General features: G+C 36.4%; 2 protein-coding genes across 8 annotated transcripts in view; both read left to right on the top strand.

The window, feature by feature from the left end:
• Window positions 1-18777, top strand: part of LOC100650999 — a 156606-nt gene extending 137829 nt beyond the window's left edge. For 4 of the 7 annotated variants that reach the window (XM_048405141.1, XM_048405139.1, XM_048405140.1 and 1 more), the window contains 4 exons: window positions 1141-1225; window positions 2247-2344; window positions 2945-3160; window positions 7828-18777. In XM_048405141.1, the coding sequence (XP_048261098.1) occupies window positions 1141-1225; window positions 2247-2344; window positions 2945-3138 (377 nt within the window). In that variant the 3' untranslated portion in view covers window positions 3139-3160; window positions 7828-18777. Of the gene's footprint in view, window positions 1-1140; window positions 1226-2246; window positions 2345-2944; window positions 3161-7765 lie in introns of all 7 variants that reach the window. The other 3 variants (XM_048405143.1, XM_048405142.1, XM_048405137.1) reach the window with 2 other exon arrangements.
• A 570-nt stretch (window positions 18778-19347) lies between these two features.
• On the top strand, window positions 19348-21223 carry LOC100651795 (ubiquitin-conjugating enzyme E2 J1). The gene is made up of 5 exons (XM_012308116.3): window positions 19348-19699; window positions 19998-20203; window positions 20284-20474; window positions 20583-20700; window positions 20770-21223. The coding sequence occupies exons 1-5, from the start codon at window positions 19663-19665 to the stop codon at window positions 21016-21018; spliced, it is 801 nt and encodes a 266-aa protein (XP_012163506.2). The 5' UTR covers window positions 19348-19662; the 3' UTR covers window positions 21019-21223.
• The last annotated feature ends 787 nt before the right edge of the window (window positions 21224-22010 follow it).

The raw sequence follows: 22010 nt of genomic DNA, 5'->3' as shown, positions 1-22010 counted from the left end.
GGACAGAACTTCGATAGACTCGTGTGAACTTTGAACGAGAACGTACACGAACAAACGACTCGCTCGGAAAGCGAGAGAATCACGAAGAATCGCTTCTGCGCACGCGTCAGAGCGATTGGCCGCGAGACGCGCGAAATTCGAAACGGTGAAACAATTCTGTTGATTAATATATTGTTTTTCTTTTTCTTTCTTCGCGTATCGTTCTACTTTTTTTTTCTCTCGTCGCTTTTCGTTTGCATAGAGTTCGATAAGTATCTACGTTGAGTATTTCTGTTCGTTTATCGTTCAGTTCGCTGGTCAGAGACGAATAGGAGATCTCGATAATCCGTGAAGGAAAGATAATTGTGACGATTCAATATACATCGATTATTTCCGGTATACGCGAGTGAGTTCGGAATAAAGAAATTTTCCAATGAATCTGTCGGATGAAAAAAAGTTAATATGTGAAATTTTATGCAAATAATAAATTCTTATCTAGACCCAAAAAGACAAATGAGTAAAATGAAAGAGCAAAATATGGTACACCGAGACTAATACGCACTCGCTCGTCGCGTGCACCGAGTTCCTTTGGCTGTAGTTTGCCGTTGTTGTTTGCCGTGAGACCCAAAAATAACGAGTGACATTTTTTCCATTTTTTTTTTCCTTTAATTTTTTTCAATAACATAATTATCGGATAAGCTGTTGTATGAATAATGTAGTGAAAAGCCAAATTTCGAATTACTTCGCGACGAGAGTTGCGGGGCGAATTCGTGATCGAGATCTCGCGAAGGCAAATCAAAATCCACGATCGTTCATCTATATTTTTAGCTTCACGTAAAATCGCTAATGTCCATTTCTTTCACTATTTTTTTTTTCTTTCTTTTTACTCTTTTTTTTCTTTTTTCTTTACGCAGCTACTCATAGGTAATACATAGGTATCGTCATGTTTATTAATTCGAAAATAACTGCTGTTTGCGAGTATGTAATTACGCAAGTTGATCGCTAGTGAAATTATGCTAGAAGCTCACTAGACCCTAGTAACTTTAGCGCCAGATTCTATTCGTTAGCATCGTGCCTTCGCGACTTCGTGGATCACTGAGAATGAATCAGCTAAATTATCGAGAGACGGATCGTCCTAACTGAATCTTGTCGCTTTTCTAGGTGCAGCAGCCAATCTACGCAAGGAGGTTATCAGAAACAAGATCAGAGCCATTGGCAAGATGGCGCGTGTCTTCTCCGTCCTCAGGTCAGCAAACAAATTGAATTATTAACAGTTAAACTTGACTATTCAAACAGCTCCGATTAGAGATCTATCGATAAAAATGTATCTCATAAATGCAACGAGAAAATATCATCTTTAACCGATGAATATATTAGAGTTACAGCAGAAACAGGTAGTGTTTAAAATTAAAAATCGAAGATACATCGTGCGTTGCGTTGTTATTTTAATAGTTGCAGCCGAATCTTTGCAACTGGTCAAATGTTTTTCAAAGTGAATTAAGAAGAAAAAACAATAACGAGGAATTTTATGCTTCAAATTTACATACATGCATTAACTAAAAAAAAAAAAAAACAATGAAAAAACACAAAATCCTCTGAATTCGCAAAGTCGTACACTGCACACGACTGGCAGAGACCAAGCGCAGTTGATAGAAGCCGAAATACAGGGACTCGGAGCAGAATTTTCCTACAAAAACACTAGCGTAACGGAGAGAATCGTTAAAACTTTGCAGATCGCAACTGTAGCTCAACGCAACAGCCATAAAAATTGCACACAACCGAAAGTTTCGTTGAAAAACGAAGAAGATTGCACCGGCGCAAACCATATTCTGGTAGCAACTTACTCGGTTGATGGAACGAGTATGCCTCGACTGAGCCGATAGAATTGCTTAACGTTGCGAGAAGTCGATCGAAGTTTCACGGTCGATCGATGATCGCGCGTGAAATGCCTATATTTCACGAGAACAATCCTGTGTTCGTATCGCTGCGGGATCGTCGTTAATCGGCTTTGGCTCGAAGACTCCGAGGAAATCAAAAATGAAAGATAACTCGACGTGAAAATTCTGCTATACCGTTCTGCTCGAACTCAACTTTCGCTCGCAAATTTTAATGCTTCTGGTTAAATGATTAACGCGAATTCGTACGCGTTTATTAGGAGCAGTTGATCAGGAGAGAAATTGATTGCCATTACTTTCACATCTTTTGTCTCCTTTTTCCTTTTTTATTTTCATGCGTTGCTAATTGTTGTCAATTGGTTCGTCTTTCAGAGAGGAGAGCGAGAGTGTGTTGCAGCTGAAGGGTTTAACGCCGACTGGCGCTTTACCTCTTGGTGCGTTATCAGGTGGAAAGACGTCCCTAAAGAACGGTGAGTTTCGTTTCTGATCAACTACATGTAAATAAAGTGATCTTTTGCAGCAGCTGATTTAATGGTAAACGATATTTTTCTAATAGATCCAGGAGGAATAAATAATTTCCTACTTTATTGTAATGTATTATCTACGACGTTGTTGTCATCTTGTAGTACATGGTACATAACCGTGCAATTAGTACGGATAGTCAAGGGTGCTTGATACACTTAGTGGACATAGTCAAAGTACACAGTCTCGTAATACATATTCACATTTATGGTACGGCTCATGGGCCGAACAGTGAACTACTAATTCTGAAATGTTGAACCGGTAGCAAAGCTTGATAATGCATAGCTCGATACCAGTTACTATTAACGACTAAGAATCGTTAATCAACGATCATAATTAACGATCGAAAGAAACGATCATCCAGTAAATTAGAATTTCTCTGACAAAGGAATTTCGCTCCATTTTCCCCTCCTCGAAATTTTAACAAACACCACCGCGATCTTCCCTTCACTGAACTTTCCCTCCTTTCTTGCGTTATTCGTACTCCACCCTTGAAACGTTCCGCTCGAACAGCGGCTGATGACGACTCGTGAAATTATTGTTGACAGCTCTGCAAGGTTTCTCGCCGAACCACAAAATTACCTCGTTCGCCGAGGCGAAAGGTTTGGATGCCATAAACGAAAGGATGCCGCCAAGAAAGGACGCCCCGCCCACGCCGGTAAACGAGGAGAAGCCCGTGATAAAGCCACCGGCTCCTGCGGCGGACAAGCGAGACCACAACACACCGCAACCGCAATCGTGAGCCTCACACTCGTCCAATCAAGGTACACATCACACCCACGTGGATGATCCTGACAGGGAGAACGTTTTTGTTCTCTCTCGTTTGATTTCTATCTTTGCTCTTTTTAAATTTGGATTCTCGATCCTTTGGTCCTGTTGATATATGATATATATGATATATATATATATATATATATATATCATATATATCATATATATATGTTGATATATATATCATATATATCATATATATCATATATATCATATATATATATATATATATATATATATATATATATATATATATATATATAAGTACGAATCACGATATAGCAAGGTTGTAAAGGCTTCACAGCTAGTTAAGAATTAAATACGTACTATTGGATATTCACAGGTCCGGGTCTATCGAAGTTCGTTGAAGAAAGCTGTGTGCCATAAGAATGATAATATAGAGAAAGTTATTAACGCGTGTAAACTTAATATATTGTAAAGAGAATAAAGGAAATGTTGAGGAATCGTTTCTTAGTTGTAGGTATACACAGAAAACAGCAAATCTAGCATAATCGATGAACACTGTAGTCAATGTTTGGATATATATATCTAGAGAAAATGGAAAAAGCTAAGTATGTTTTGGATGCGAATCCACAATTATATAAAGGATTGGCAAAATTTCTTTATAAAATTAAAAGTCCATTGTCTATCTGTACTGAATTATAAGAAAGTAGAATGACTGTCTCATTCGCAGCTAATATTGTCGATAATATTCAAATTATTAATCCCCAATTCCGATTCTCCTATCACATATGCTATCTTTTCATTCTACGCATATTTCACCATAATGTTACATTATAAGATTTGATAGAATCTATGTTTAAATACACTGAGATTTTGTAAAATTTGTAGAATTTATCAGATTTATAAAATTTACTAACGCGGTAATATTTATAATATAGTTATTATATACAGGGTGCGGCCGAATAACATGTAAAAGTGTGCAGGACGTGATTCCTTGTAGAAGAATAAGAAAAGAATATACAATAGAACTTTTTCGTTCTCGGCTTGGTTTACGAGAAAATCGAATTTGAAAATTTATTAAATATATGTTGAACATGGCTAATCCTTCACTGGACATGGCAAAATAACCGACAGGAGGTCGTTCTACGTGTAAAAATAAGCGGAAAATGCAGAATAAAATTTATTCTCAAGATACTTTGTTTCTGAAGAAATAAATATGAAAATTTACCATACACGTGTAAATATTAGATCGATTCTTAATCAAACATGTTCGAACTCTATTTTCCTGAAAATTAAGCCTTACAGAGAAATATATTATTTCATACTTTTTACTTACTTTCGCTTTTACGACGACCCTCTATTGATTGTGTACTCATTGCTTACTCGGTCGGTAATTAACTATGTTCAAACGTATTTGGTAAATTTTCATATTCAATTTTCTCGAAAACTAAGCCGAAAATGAAAAAATTCTATTCTATGTTATTTTCTTATTTTTCCATAAGGAATCGCATCATGCCCGCTTTCACGTATTATTCGATCGGATTCTGTATAACAGCTTTATAATATACACGCAACTTACGACTTCTCTGTAACTATCTTGAATCGTACTGTAGCAAAATTCACAGGATCAGGCAAGCGATTGTCGTTGGATGTGTCGAAAACGATAACTCGTTCGCCGGTCGATCGGATCGAGCATTCGAAGGATATAAAGGAACGAAAGGAGCAACTAAAAATGTATATTACGATCATTATTATGATCAATAAAAGAACTTTAGTAGTATCTTGCTCAGGCGTCTGAAAGTTTGTTTTGTTGGAAAGAGTTGATGATATCGAAGAATGAACGTAAGAAGTTCCACGAGTGAATGTGTATCGAAAACTGTAACGAAAACAGCTCGATAATTGTACACCGATTAACTCATCACGCACGATACGCACCTTCAGACATATGTAACATATATATATATATATCTGACTTGTCTGTTCTCACCCTTTGTCGCGTGTTTGATTAACTTTGACACGTGGGTCACGGGGTCACAACTAACCTGGAAAAGGTACCATTGGCGACACGTGGATTCACAGCTTCCTGTTGCGTGTTGCACGAATATCGACCCGTGGAGAACACTTTGTTGGCCGAATCGTTCTTCCTGATGAACATCGTCCCTCGTTGACACGCTGTTGATGTTTCGATATTCATCCCTCGACGATATTTTTTTAATTCTTTCGATGCCACGAGAATAGAATTTTTAGTATTGTAGAAAAATTTTTGAAAAATTTTTGAATTAACGACTTTAAATTTGTCAATAAATATCATAAGAAACAAAAATTCATAATTTTGATCAATTTGCCAAAAGATTCGGAATTTAGCGTTTCTATAAATTTCGTATGAAATTCAAGTTTAACATTTTTATTGCAAATATCTGGAAGACTCGATATTCAGAATTTTTATAAATACTCTCTTGATATAATTATTATTTGCTCTTATATTGTAGAATAAATAGTTGCGATTTACCGTAACATTCCTTTAGCAGCGAACGGAATAATATCTCAAATTTTTTCTTACATTTATACTGATTTAATAATGTTTAATTAGTTGAGCTTCAAGAATTAAATTACAATTGGTAATAAAAATACCGTTGACGTTGTAATTAATGGGAACCGTGTAGGAGCGGGTTGTTCCTCGTTAGAAATACAAATTAGTATATCAGGAGCAGACGAGGCTGCAACTCTCACTCCTCGAATTACAAACTCCGCCAAACTTGCTAACATTTATCAAAGTTTGAGCGATATTGTCTTCACGGTAACTGTCCGCTGCTAAACGAAATTAGAGACAAGTAGTTGCTGCCGTTTATTGTCCGCCCTTTGAACCACTGAAAACAATCAGTAGCATTTGACGGCCATTAACAATCACAGAGCTGCTAATAAGATTATCGTCGCAACGAAAGGATTAAGAATGACGAGCCCCTTGAAAAAAGACACGATACTAATCAAATATATTTTTCACTAATAAAAACGAAACATTGCATAACTTATTCATTGATTTCCCTTTGTCAATCTTTTGGCGATTAAAAATTTGAAAAGAGTATAAAAGGAAGAAATAAAAGAATATTTAAAGAGGAAATATGCTGTTTTATTATTTTTCTTTTTTAGCCATAATGGTTCAAAATTATAAAAATTATAATACAGGAATACGAAAAAAGAAAAAGGTAAAATTTACGAACGAAACCTAAATTTTGATTACTTTTCTTTTTCTACATACGATAGCTTAGGTAAAATTGAAATAGAAAAATTATTAAAAAAATATAAAAAATATACGCAAGATAGAAACTTTCATTTTTGATCATGTTTTTTTATCATTTTTAATTAACTTACTGTCCAAGTGTTAACAGCAGTAAATCGAAGGATTTGTCTGAAATAGGTGGTTCCCTTAAGCGAAATTCACCGCATGCTAAACGTCAAGGCTGCAGAGTCGTAGAAGGGAGATCGATAGACTCGCACAAATTACGCGCACGTTTATTTCTCCGTGTTCCCCAAAGTAGATCTTAAACATCAGCGATGCTTCTCCATCGGATGAACGTTGATCCTTGCAGCAACCACTTGGAAACGCTAGTTTCCAGAAATTTGAATCCTTTGGGGAAACCGGGCATCAGACGAACCCTTTGCAATTCTCACGATTCCATAAACTTTGCTTGAAATTAATTCACGGATTCGTACCTTATTTGAAAGTCGAAGATTCTGGTCATTAAAAAATATACATTCTTCTTCCAAATATACAATAAAATTCTATCGATTAATATTAATTTTGTCTTTTTTTACTATCGTACTTGTTCCATCTGATTTCTTATTCTGTACTTGTTGGTCACGTACTTTCGTATCATCTCATGTACTTATCCTCTTTTATGATTCGTCCTAAAGATATTCATATTACAAAAAGAAATGGGAATAGCGTTCACATTCCCCTGCTAGAGAAGATATCTATTATCATTCAACGTTTGTCTCATCTTAATCTCTATGCTAAAAATATCATCGCCTATGATGACATATACATTAGATACGTAAACTTGTCACTCATACACGTCAAACATACTTAAAATTTAAATTTAAATTTACCCCATTCTTATTCGCTCAAAAAATATTATTTCACGAAACGTAGAAACAACAATCCAGCAAATTTACGATCTTCCTCCCAATCGCAAAGAAATTCAATATCAAGTTAAACAAAAGAAAAGTCAGATAGAAAAAAAAGACAGCAGGTTGAAAGCAGCCAAAATTTTTTAATTTCACAAATCTTCGACTTCTATCCCCATCCTTCGCTCTGAGGCCGGGTGCAGACGAGAGACTTTTTGGCGCTGCGTCATACGTTTTTCATTATTTTCCCGGTTGAAAACAACGTATATCGTACGATACAACCGCGGTGCCGTTGGAGGAGCAGAGAAACAAAGTTCTTCTGTCTGACAAAAGAAACATACGCGTACATGTGTTTCCTCGTTCTTCCAACCCGCTGCCGCTACGACGATTTAACGCTTACCGCTCGTCTGCATCGGGTCTTACGTCTACGATACGTGAACGATAAACGCCAAACGCAAACTCAAATCTAACATGCAAAATATTCACCAATATGCGTAAACGATGTTCAGGAAGAACACGGCCGGCAAAGCATGATGGAACGAAGACGAGGCCAGCGTTGCACATTTTTCAGGTGGCAAGGATGGGTGTTAAGGTCCCAGTGCTGTCGTCGCCACCGTCGAAAAATCCAAACCATCGCTCGTCTCTCACCCCCGGTTGTTATCGCCAGCGTGCCGTTCGTCGAGTCAAGAAGGTGTCATCGCAACGAGGAACGAGAGTCGCACCACAGCCAACCACGAGATGCGAGTGTCAGAGATGGAGTTCGAGAAGAGGAAGCAACCCATCAGGGAAACAACGAGCGTCGTCGTCGTCGTCGCGTATGTTGCTCGCGCCTTGGCAGCCGTTGTTGCGACAGATGTCCCGCACGACGTTTGAGATACTCGACGACGAGTCGTTTGGCTCCGTTCTGTTGTTCGCGGCCGAAACGTGCCGGAATATTCGCCTTGCGAGAGGAGTTGCGCGCCCGCCGTGCACTCGTCTCTTTTGTCCTCTTCCTCCCTGAGGACGACGACTCGTACGACCTCCTTCTGCCGCTCTACGAGCCGTGGTCGCGTTGGATCACCACTTAAAAGTCGTCTTGTAGCGTCACAGCGAGCAGGACGCGTACGAAGGTTCGTTCTCAGGAAGGCAGAAGTCGCGAATGGATCTCCGTGTGTACGCGCGTGCTGGACCGCGAGGAACAGACGTTGAACGAGATTAGGAACGAGATTGGATGAAGTACCGAGTACGAAGTACCGAGTTATATATAGAGTACCGATGATTGTAAGATAAATGACGCAAGGGTAGGATAACGAAGGGTAGCGAGAATCGTATGCGTTCGTTTGGAAGTCGGGGAGAGAAGGGACGCGCGTAGACACGGAGCAGGGGCAAAGTAGAAAGAGCATCGCGCTGTAGGTTGGCCGATCTTTTTTTATCGGAGGCGCTGGATAGAAGGCGTACGGAGAAGTTAGCGTGGTAGTTGGTTGGAAAGTTGATCTTCTCGGAATCGAACGTGATAAAGGAAGATTGTCGTTCGACTTCCTGTATGCGAGGCGAGTAATGATCGAGGCAAGAGACGAAGGATGGAAACCACGCTCGTGTACGGTCTCCGACAAAGAGAACGGAGATCAAAGCGAAGAAACGAAAATAATTTATACATGCCGATGAAAATGATTTGAAAGGAACGAGAATAAAAAGAAGGGAGAGGGTAATAAGGGAAGAATATAAGAAAAAATTATTTTCTCTTTTAAATCATTTTCATCGCGTATATACGTTGCTTCCGTTTCTTCGCTTTGCTTTCTGTTCACTCTGGCAGAGACCGCTAGATCGTGGTGTTTCGCTCCTCCGGCAAAGAAGCAAAAGGGGGAAAGTAAAATAAAAGAAGAAAAATTTTAAGGCAGCTGGCCTGTCGGTACGGCGGAGCTTCCGGTTTTAGGATTCATTAGATTCTTAAGAAGTTCGCCCTGGTGGATGCACGGGCATCCCTCCGCGCGCGTAAAAAAAATGGGGGCGGGGATACTTAAATCGTAAGTCGAGCTAAGCTTTAGGATTAAGGCGTAAGTTATATCGGAGAATTTATTTAATATACGCATATATATTATATATATATTATTAATTAATTAATTAAAATTATGATTATTACTATGAATTATTATTATGAATTATTATTACTATCGTTATTATTACTAATTATTACGATGATCATCGATACTATCGAATACGATACACGATGTTAATGATGATCATAATAATAGTTCTCGCGACACCTATGGAAGGGAACATCGCACGTCGAGCGAATCGTTTTCCGCCCACCTGCAAGCGAAACTGTTTCCTCTGCGGTAGCACACGTTGCATTCGAACGAATTTAACCGGTTTATCGAACATCGACTAAGTCCGTACGTTTTTTTAGAACACGTTTAGCTTCATCCTGTATTCCAGCAAAACTGGCGACAGCTTCTGATCCTCGACCAGCTAATTCCGATTAATCAAATATTTCCAACGTAATATTCTTTCTAGGATTCGAATCGATTCTAGTTAGAAACGATATAATTAAACTTAAATAATCCATTTGAAGTAATGAGAAGTAAGGAATGAAAAATAATTGAAAGATAGGAAAAGCAAGATAAAGCGAAATGATTGAATTCAATTCAAGAATTAGCTGGTATCGATCATGGACCAAGGTTTTCAAGGAATACGACCTAGAAATCCTTCCTCTAATCACACAAATTCGCAGAAACCATTCACCGTTTCCCAGAGAATCGCCATCAATGTTCTAAACATCGAGGATTCTCTTTAAACTAGAACGTGTGTTTCTCGTTGCCACCAAAAAGAAAAAAGAGAAGGTGGCACGCACACTTAAACCAAGTGAATTTTAATCTCTGGTCACTTGTGAGAACATCTTCCAAGTGTTTTAACTTTGTTCCCCTGACCAATCTACCCGGATGGGTATTTTAAATTCTCGTTCGACGAGAGCTCGATTCGCCGATTTCCACGCGACCGTGCTAACCGCGGACAGCGATTTCGCTTGAATGAGACGGATCCGTGCGTCCTATTTGTTCTTCGAGGATGATGACCTAGAACAGAGAGAAAGAAAAGAATGGGTAAAATGGCACGCTCGACGAGGCAGAGGAATCTCTCGAGGCTTCGTGAGCCTCGACCGCGCATGAAGGATCTAATAGCACATATTATACAATTATATCGATAAACCATGACATGTGTGCTCGTTTTGGACGTGCAATGCGTACACCCCAACCAGTTTCCGAAGAGGCATTTTAACGGGAAAGGAAATTGCGGGGAACGTTCTCGAAAAGTGATGAAACAGGCGGAAATGGGGGAGAATGCATGATCGATCGGTGCGTAGGTATTTACATTGTTTACGAGTTATCGTGGTCAAGAGGAACGGGATGAGGGATGATAAAGCGAGAGAAAACGGGAATGCAATAACGGACAGAATGTTCGAAGTCCTCTGAATCGCGTGAGAATGGTTGGAGGGAAAGCAAAGGAAAAGGCCAAGCGAACAGACAAACGCATGACACGTCTAACAACGTTGATCCTCTATGATTTTAATGTGTGTTCTTGCTACTATCCGACGTAAGTCTGGGCCACAGCCACACGCTGTTCGAAACTGGTGCCGGAAGTAGAGCCTTTAATATCTTTGGCAGGATGTATCACGAAGGGGATCGTAGGGTGGACAGAATGGTGGGCGAATATCAGCGAATTGTCTCGTAGTTACGTTGTAGTTTTTATTTTTCTTTCTCTATTTCTTTTTCTTAAGGGTCTGTTGGACGCGAGAGACGTTTGAGAAATGGTGGAATCAAAGCGTTCCAAGGTGGATACTCGCGTGCCACAAAGTTCACCCGCGAAGAGATCGAACCTCGATATACGTGACTTCCCAGTGGTTAGCTCTTCCTAGCTAAACGCGAGCGTGTTGAGTTCAAGCTGACGGGTATCAGTGCCAAACTATAATTCCTTTACGATTCTTGCGGTCTCTTCGTTCGAAGATCACCTGACCCCACTGTACGTAACTATAGTTCGTGAGACAAAACGTAGATACGTAGCTAATTTTAATTGATCGATCGTTTTATGATTTGACTTTCGTTTTACAATTGTACATTGCGCGTATCGATCTTTCGCTTTAAGGTCGACTGTTTTTAAGAATCTCAATCGCGATGGCGCCATCTGTGTCGGTGGAAAAACGACAGTTTCACGATGTTTCTTTTATTCCCTCCTTTTCTTTTTTCTAAGTTAATTGCTTCTCCTTCCTGTGCTAGTTGTATACTGAGTTCTCCACGTTTTCCCGTTATTTGTGACTCCCGAGTGCATGGCTGGCTGGCTCCTCCTTCATTCGTTAAAGCGTTCCCGCGCTTATCGTCGCGTCCCCGCGACGTCATCTCCCCCGGCCGTGGCCAGCTTCGTAAACAATTGCAGCCACGGGGCTGCGCCACGCTCCTCGTCGTGTAATATTTCTAGTAATAAAGCGGTTTCGCGATCGAGTCGCGGGCCTTTCTCGTCGTTTTCGCTGTTTTTTCTACCTCCTCTCTTTAGAGATCGATGAAAAGCGGAAGAGAAGACGAGCGGGTATCGCGACGAAAAGCATGCCACTGTGAAGGGAGAGTTAATGGAAAGTCACGTTAGGTGTGCAAGGGCTCGTAGCGAAATATTTAGGTGGAAGAAAAATTGGGGAAAAGACATGGTAGGAAAGAAGGTCACTTCCGACAGCCAAATGATGACAGCGTGCAAGAATTACGGTCTGAAACATAATAAAGATAATGAAAGAATATTATTATAATGAAAATGAATTAAATAAAATATATGTGTGTATGTATATATATATACAAAAAAATATATTGTGTATGTATATATAAACGCATGTACGTATAAATATATATATATCTCTTCTCACTATGGATAAAGATATACAGTGAATAATATAATTCTATCTCTCTTTGCTACCAAGTTGTACTTATTCTTAATTGATTTACTTGTACAAAAGAAATGTGTTAAATAATAATGAAATACAATTATATATATATAATATACAGCTATATAAATAATACATATACATAAATATAAATATATATATATATAAATATTATACATATGATATAGCGTTAATTAACTATTATTATGATTATTATTACGATCATTGTGAGATACGGTTATTCTTACTTATTTGATTATTGTCATTATATGATTATTCTTATTATTATTATCATGGCTATTATATTGTATATCATTATTCCTATTAATTATTACCGTTATATCGTTAACGACGTTATCGATGCTATATTTAATATTCTCACATCGTCTCACTATCGAAACGCAAAAGAATAAAAAAAATATATATATATATTACAAAGTACATAAGAAGTGTGAGTGAGTGTTATACGGAGTGAAGAAAACGAAATAAAAAAAAAAATCAGAGCCGTTGGTAAAGTTAATATACAACAAAACGTGTATATTATCTGTTACTGCTGTTCGATATTGTGATGGTCGTTACAGCTGCGTTACGACGAGGGTGACACGATAATGGTGATTCAGGACCATGTAATCGAGAATCCACTTGTCCTCTGCTATACTAAAAGCTCGACTTTATCCGTCGCTTTCTGCTCGCACGATAATCGCGTTTCCCTGTTGTTTATCCTTTTCTTTTCCATTCTGTCTTTTTCCATTATACAAACAAACAGAATTCTTATATTCGTGTATAATAATAAAAAAAAAAATATATAAATTTGTTCAGTGTGTGTTTTACCGTATCGCAAGTTTTGATTGTTCGTCTCTTCGCGCTAGATCCGCCATTTTTCGTCACGTGACGAGTCTACATTGTTTCGCGCGATGTTCCTCAGCTTCCGGTGTACGGTTCTTTCAAATGTAATCTAGTAATCTACTCACGACGTCGAATATTTCGTCAAATTTTCTATTCCCGTTGATAAACTCAATCTCTATCGATTTTTCATTTTCATCATTGGGAAATATCATACTGAAAGTTCGCGAAACGATGGTTATACAAGAAAAAAAAAGGGAGGAAAAAAGGGATACGGATGATGATCCTTTTGGACATGTGTAAAATCAGAGGATAAAGAAGAACGCGTACAATTAAATAAGACACCTATGGCAATACCCTGTAATTAAGACGTGTACAGCGTCGAGCACAATTGCTAATCGAGTTTTATCATTAATTACCGTCGTTCCGCATACGTACAGTGTAGTACTTAATCGTTAGCGTTACCTAATTGCGCTCAAATAAAGGAAAATGGTAAAAGAGAAAAGAATGAAAATTGAAGAAAGGAAAAATATGCTAGAACGATGAATTTATTATCGGGACCCTTGTTTAACGAAGCGGTTTTTTTTCTTATATCGAGTGATAATAAAGCGGTAATCAAAAACAAACAATACGAAACGATGAGAGAAAAGAAGAGATGGACAGAATTGATAATGATTCCTGAACGCGAACCGTGTCCCAACGTACGTTTTTATGCAGTCGCCTCTTTAAAACAAACATATTGTACATATTTGTGCGGGCGTTTTGATCCTAACATGTATCGTGTCGTAGAAATCTTTTTAGATAGGTTAATGAAAAAAAAAAATCCATAAAGGAATGAAGAAAGAAAGAAATCAATAATCGATCGTCGATAAATCGTTGAAAACCTTATCGACTCGGCTCGGATCACCGTGGATCGGTAACGATATTCCATAAGCGCGTGGATCGTTACCAATCCGGACGAGAGATCGATCTTGTCACGATATAATCAGATTTAGTCGTTTGTTTCGATCTTATTGAACGGGTGTGTCAAAGTGCAATTTGTAACTGTGTCTACGATAGCAGGGCAAACGCAATTATAATTGCAATTATAATTGTACGATTTGTCGAACGAACGCGTACAATGCCGGTCATTTTTGCGTTATATGCCGAAGAATGAAACGTCTCGGTAAAAATACAGGATCGTCCTTTTTGACGATCGTATCCTCCGATCAAATGGAAGATATCCGAATATTAATCGGATCCTTCGAGAAAGGATACGATCATCGTTTGTTACACCCGAACCGTCCTCGTTTTCGTAATCACAGATCTACGTCGCTCTTTGCTTACGCGATTGATGCATTTTATCGATAAAGTAAATAACAACGTTATTCAACGAACTTATCGACTCGAACTTGGTTACGTGTTTTTCTAAGCAGTTTAAGAAAAAGATGAAAAAGAGATGTTAAACGACATCTAGGAGAAAATAACAGAGAAAATGCATACGTTGGCGTGGCAAAGATCGCTAGAGAATGACAGATGAAAAACGAGAACTGTATTATAATGTAGAAGCGTGTATATCGTTAAGCTTACGATTGGGGTTGTCCCAAAGCCTTTCTCTTAGACTTACAATGTGCGCATCCACTGAAACATCCTCTCGACTCCCGGATCGATTCTCCCTTTTATTTTTCTCTCTTACATTCTAAGTCTCATCGTTGTACGAAAGAGTACGGGTATAATAACGTAACGTGCATTAAATATGTAACTTTACGCGATGTGACATCCACGACTATATCACATGCTGGATCGTGTGCGCCACGTTCAGGAGAATCCGAAAAAGACCGTTGACGATAGACGGTATACCTTCTGTTGTACCATTCATTCAGAAAATATCTACATCTTCCTAGAATGTAGAACAAACGATAGACGAAAGAAACGTATGAAACATAGACACGTTACATATTTTGTAATGGTTAAGCGATAAAGAAAAAAACACACAAAGAAAAATCGCAAACGTATGCACTAGTAAAACTAACGTGTAATATAATCGTGTATGTTTTTTAGTGACATATGTAACTTTACGAATCGAACTTGATCGAATGGGAAATCGAGCAGCGAGGGTGGATCAGCGATCTCTTAGATTGTTACGAACTCGTTCGAGATACTTTTTGCCCCTCCGTGATACGAACAAGGAGAACAGCTAAAACGAGTATTTTACCATTTTATCTACATTTTTCAAAGACACGCACTCTTTTTCTCTATCTCTCTTTATATCTCTTTCTATTTCTGTCTAATGTTATTCCGCGATTTGTAGCGCCACCCGAAGTCATATGCGTCGATGTTTAGTATCTAGATTTTTCGATAAGAAAGGAAGTCGAAGGAAGGGCAGAACGAAGAAAGGGGAAAACATAAGAAATATCGAAAGAAATATCTGCGATTGCATTATTGATTATCAAGGAACCACATGTAAACGCTTTAATGAAAAATACACCTGAATTTTTAAGAATATTAAAAAGAAAAAGAAGAAAGATACCAAATACAATCTGCACCGGAAATTTTGCAGAGTTCCTTTTTTTCTTTAACGAATCTTCGAACAAATTAGATACCTTCGAAATGATGATGATAATAATAACAATAATAATAATAATAATAATAATAATAATAATAATGACGAAACTTGTCTTTCCAACACCTTGTTTCTCAAAGGACGCGACAAAGAAAACTTTTTTAACCATCTTCGTTAATTCTTCGAATTCTATCTGCCAAGGGAGGAAACCACGCAAGTAAAGAAAGAGCAACCGTTGTTCAGATACTCATCGAACCTCTTTCGATAATCGACAAGCAATACAATAGCCTCATTGGCGCGTACAACTCGATAAGATGGCGCACGTTCGGGGAACAGAATTTTTGCGATGACTTATAGACGGTTATATACATGTATATACGCATATAATATGTATACATACTGAGTTAAGTTACATGCATTCTCATCTCTTTTATATACATATATAGACACACACACGCACGCGCGCGCGCACACATAACACACACACACACACGTAATAGAGAAGAAAAAAGAGCGGAGGTAGCGATATACACGATGAGACAGAACACAAGACCACAAACTAAATACTAAATATACATATAATATACGATATAATATATATAACCAGATGTTCAACCAAGGGGAACTTTTCCTGTACGAAGTGGATCCGACAAATTTTGAAAGTATCTTGTCTCAAGAGGGAAAGGTTTCCCCATCGTTGAACGAATCCGATCGATTTAATATAATTTTGCTAAAAGGAAAAAGGAAGAAAAAGAAGAAGAGGACGAACCAAGAAAATTGAGAATCTAGCCACGTTCTTCGTGGTATTTGGCACGATGCCTGAATGTTTTATGAAAAACAGATTTTTGCTACGTAGCACCGGATACCGTTCGGTTGCTTCACCGCAGCGTTCGTTGCGGCTCAATGACGAATTTGGTCGATCGCGAGTCAAATCGGTTTTTCCCCCACATCCAGTGATTAGAAGTTCTCGACGATACCGAACAACGATTCTCTATCACAGAAATCTACGACGAGTTTGCGTGGTAAATTTTACACGAAACAACCGCGTTTTCTCATTTTTCAAATTGCTTTCATGTAAGACAGATTCATGTACATACTTATGATAAGTTAGATCGAGGAAAAGCTTCCATGTTTCAAACAAAACGTCGTACAAGGGTGCGAAATTTGTTTAATGTAAACACAATCGGTCGAATTCACCGACAAACCACTTTTATGTACCTGTTACGACTGATTATTGCGTATTATTGCCGCGACAGTAAATATATACATATACATATGTAGAATTTTGTGTGTGCGCGTGTGTGTATATATCTATATACCATAACGGTTCACCGTTATTTTGTAATTATCGTTAAATGTCATTGGCTGCTTGCTAACCGCCGATTTGTGATCCATCATTAATCTTATATCGGTAATCGTATGTACATATCGAGTTAGCAAGGAAAACAAAAAAATATAAAAAATATAAAAAAATATAGACGAAATATTTTAAATCGTTATATTGGAATCAGTTATATAGATCAAGGAATATAAGACTGGAACATAAAATTATAGACGAAGAGGATAGAGAACTTCAGATTGTATTTAAATTTGATTGATTACATTTCCACGCATCCTTTGCACTGCTAATTATGAAGATTATTGATCAGTTTAATCAACATGTCCAATTTCTTATTAAAAAGATGATTATGAATGAATTCGTTAAAATTTATACAATTAATTAAAATGAAAATATTTTAATACGAAATACACTGCAATATTCTTTATTTTTACTATTTGTTATCGAAATAATGTTTAACTAAATATTTGGCATATATTAACTGTCGTACTTCAAATAGTATTTCAATAAAAATTAGGCATAATTTACCTCAACACTTATTCCACAATATTAGTGACGGTATGTTACGTCTCTATATTCCTAGATTCATAAAAATGATGGTCAAGCGGCAGAGAGAAAACAGGCATTACGAATCATCATTGGATGTATTGTGAACTCTTTCGTTTCTTCCGTATGCGAATAAAACTGCCTTTCCGATAATGGGAAACAGTTAACTGAATAGATATACTGAAAGAGTAAAAAGTTCTAATGAAACAAGGGTAAAATCGATCGAATCAGAGGGTAAGAATCGTGAGTAAAGTATCGCGATGAAAGAGAGAGGTTGGTTGGGGTAAAAAAACGCGCTTCGTCGCGATTTGGATTAATTTTTCCAGGGAAATCGTAGCCTTAGTCTTCGTTTCTCTCGTCAGTTTTATGCAATGATTACGGCGGATACACTTGTATATATCTACAATGCTCGGAAACGAAGAAAAGAGAACGCAATGGACGTAATGATAGGTCAAACGACAAAGTAACGAAACATGATGTCATTTGAAGTATGTTACGTATGGTCTCCGTGGTTATAACGGATGTTTACTACGAAAATCAACGAAATCATCGTATTCACACTGATCGCTCGATCGTTGTTGAGTACATTGTTGAATCGATTAGATAAGATATTACGAAATATGATAGGTTTGTTAAAGGTGTATCCGCCTAGTTTGCACAAAACACTGCATGAATCATAATCGAACTTATATTCGCGGCATTCAAAGAATGGCATTCAACGATAAAACTGTACATACGCACGTTTACTATTGTCTATTTACTATTACGAGAAATCTTATTCCTAAGACCTTCGACTTACATATGTGATTTTATCGAAATGAGAATAATTCTGGTAATGGGGACGATGACAGTAACAACAACAACAAGAAAAATGCAACAAAAAAGCAAACTGCATTGCATACATTGTTTAGCGCCATTGTGAACTTCTATCCCTTCTTACGAAATAAGCATAACTATATTTGTTTATATATACATATACACGACAAACATACGTATAGAAAACATTACGACTATTATTATTATTACTATTATTCTTATTATTACCATTACGATGATTATCATTATTATTAAATATGGCCACTATGTCTATTATTATGATTATTATCAGTAAACGAAAAATGAAAACGATGAAGGTACGATGGATAATTGCTAAAAATTAAATGAAAGATCTTACTTATACATAATTATAAATACGTCATGATGACATATTCATAACAATTAATTATTATGATAAAGTAATAACATTATTATTATTACTATTATAAATAATACCCTATTCCCATTTGTTGTGAATGTTTACGTTGTTTTATGATATTCAGAATATTCTAAAAATAAAGTCTATAATTTCCACGAATAATTTAGCGTTTCTTTCCTCCATCTTATCTCCCAGGAATTTTATATTAAATTCCAGATTATGGCAATCAAAATTGTGTTACAATACTAACGCGTTTTTTCAGTACAATCATATCAATACGTTTTATGTAACCTTAACTATGCTTTAACTATCTTATTTATCTCACGTACGGGCATAACCATAGATTTTACAGATTAAATAGAAAATAACATTCGTATTAACTTAACTGCGCACAGGTATTGTCACTTCTAAAAATATTGCATTGTTTTATGTTATTTCCAATAATTACAATAGTTGCAATACTATAATTATCTTAAAGGATAAAAAATCATGTAGTAATCCTTCTTCGATATTTATATCATTCGAGATTATTAGATTGCAAATTTATATTTTTTAAAATATAATTAAAATGGTACAATATGGTAAAATATCCTTGATAAAATGATTATGCGTAAATTGAATCGTGACTGCGTGAAATCCTAAGAAACGATGAAAAGAATCGTTTAGACATAGACAGAGCGTCTGGAAATTTCCGGAGATAATTCCTAGCGGAGTCAGCTCTTGCGCGTACTCGTAAACGAACAACTTCAAGCAGAGAAATTGACATAAGTGCGCGTGCACGGAATAAGCGCGGCCACTTTCACGTTATTTTTTGTGCATTTCTGTTCCCATCGCTCCTATTAGGCCACGTCAAAATTAATTTCTTCGTTATCTGAAGTGCAACGTGTAATTTTCCGATGATCGAATTCACCGTGGGGAAAAATGTGAAGAATGTATTGTAGCTGGCAACGTCGGTGTATCGAGGCTGTTTGACAAAACAGATAGTACTCAGCTCAAGTACTATTTTTATTCCAGTTGTTAACCTCGGTCGACACACTCGCGAAAATGTCATTCGAAGGGAAATACAACGCAAAAAGTCCCGGTGAGTTCTCGGCAGGGCAACAACTCTTTTTTATTTCGTTTATTCATCGTTACCATCACGATTCATAACAATAAATAATACACACTGCATACGTATTTCTACGATTCTACAAAACGCTTGTTATCTAGAAAAATTGGCTCCACGTTATACGTGTCGCCAAACTTCCTTCTACAATATGTATTCCGTGAAAATATATTTCATTTTCTTGAAATAATTATAACTGATTAAATGCATTTAATTATTTTTTATATGCAATGTCATATTGGTCTTTTACATCATCTAACAAATGAAATTTCAGCTGTGAAAAGATTAATGAGAGAGGCCCAAGAGCTTCACGAAGCTACGGAAGAATATTGTGCATCTCCTTTAGAAGATAATCTTTTTGAGTGGCATTTTACTGTGCAAGGACCACCATCCACAGACTTTGAAGGTGGTATTTATCATGGCAGAATTTTATTGCCACCAGAATATCCTATGAAACCTCCAAATATCATATTATTAACAGTAAGCAATTTTAATACTAAATATCCTTGATTTTTAACTTATGCATTGGAAATAAAAGTATGTTTGATATGTCATTTTAGCCCAATGGCCGTTTTGAAACCAATAAAAAGATTTGCTTAAGCATTTCTGGGCATCATCCGGAAACATGGCAGCCTTCATGGAGCATCAGAACAGCTTTATTGGCTTTAATTGCTTTTATGCCAACACCAGGAAATGGGACAATCGGATCTTTAGACTATAGTAAAGAGGAAAGGCAAAAACTTGCAAAAAAGTACTTGCAAAAAGTTGACATAATTTTGCAATTTTAATACTGTTAATAAACATTACTAATAATAAGATTAAAAACATTAATAATGATTATAAAAATGTTCTGCCATAGATCACTAAACTGGCAATGCGATACTTGTGGGAAAGTTGTTGATTTATTGTCAAAGAACACAGTTAAAAAACCTATTACAGTAGAAGAACAAACTATGTTAAACACAATAGCATTAAAGGTACTTTTTTATTTATTATCATATCAATTCTGATAACGTGTCATGTATTTTAAAAAATTGTACTTTTAGGCTGATGACTCACCAACATCAGACACATCTCTTTTAGTCAATTCAGATAGCGTTTCAGAAAATCAATTGAGACAACGTAGCATCGAGCCGATTACTAATGAGAATCAAGATCGACAGCAATCGGATGTCATAGTAAATCAACAGGTGGAAACAATGTCATCTTCGAACGATTTATTTTGGAGCATCCTGATCGCTTCCTTGGTGTCAGCGATAATTCTACTTGTTTTGCGACGGCTATTTCTCGTTTAAATTATTCTAAATGTAACAAAACGTTGTAATTGTAAGTATGTTAACAAAACAAAGTAAATTTTATACACATTTTATGAAACATTTTTAAAATTAGAAAAGGATGTCAAATTTATACACGCTAGAAATAATCAGAACTTCATGGAAATAATATATGACAGAAATTGCACTGATATATTTACTTTAGTACACATCTGTCTCTTTGTCTTACTCTTACAAAAAAGTTGTTCACTACGGAATTTATTGTTTTGATGAGCATAAAAATGATAAGAATTATAAATTGCGTTAGTATTACTAGTATTTAATCGTCTTTTAGATGTCTTTATGTCTTTTTGATATACAATATATACTTACAAACTTTGATTTAAAAATAACTCTATTCTCACTAATAAAAGAGTTACAAATTGCATTTAACGCGCATATTTAGTTAATATCTTGCATACGACTCTTTAGTTTTATATATATATATATATATATATATTAGATCAGTTTAAACAAATATATGTATTACTTTCATCAAAGTCTTATCATATCTGTACAAAAATGACCAAACATTTTTTAGTCAAATCTACTTTACAATAAAATTAACATCTTTCATGGAGGTAAATTTTAATTTCATATTGCTATAGTCTGAAACTATAATAATGTATTTTTTTCCTTCTTTGCTGTTATATAAATGTAGATAACTCATGTGTTAGAAATGTATATAACTAATATAAATTTAATATAAGTTAAACAAGTTATTATGTTGTATTTCACGAAACTGTGCACATAAAAATCAAAAAAAAAATACACCAGTTATAAAAAAAATATTTAATTGCAGTACAAATATAATACCAATACTTTCTATCTTTCTCAATCCAAAAATGTATTCCATATTACAGAAATTATATATGTATATTACTCACATAATATTTAACTAATGCATAATTAAATATTAGTACTAGATATATGAATAATATACCCATATGTATTTAAACACTAAGATTTGGAGC

This window comes from Bombus terrestris, chromosome 4 (genome assembly GCF_910591885.1).
Source record: "Bombus terrestris chromosome 4, iyBomTerr1.2, whole genome shotgun sequence".
NCBI classification, from domain to species: domain Eukaryota; kingdom Metazoa; phylum Arthropoda; class Insecta; order Hymenoptera; family Apidae; genus Bombus; species Bombus terrestris.
This window is presented reverse-complemented; position numbering and strand designations above follow the sequence as displayed.

Coding starts and splice junctions, on each gene's coding strand:
- LOC100651795 (XM_012308116.3), top strand. CDS start 19,663: ATGTCATTCGAAGGGAAATACAACGCAAAAAGTCCCG. Junction 19,700..19,997: donor ATACAACGCAAAAAGTCCCG/GTGAGTTCTCGG, acceptor ATGAAATTTCAG/CTGTGAAAAGATTAATGAGA. Junction 20,701..20,769: donor TAAACACAATAGCATTAAAG/GTACTTTTTTAT, acceptor TTGTACTTTTAG/GCTGATGACTCACCAACATC.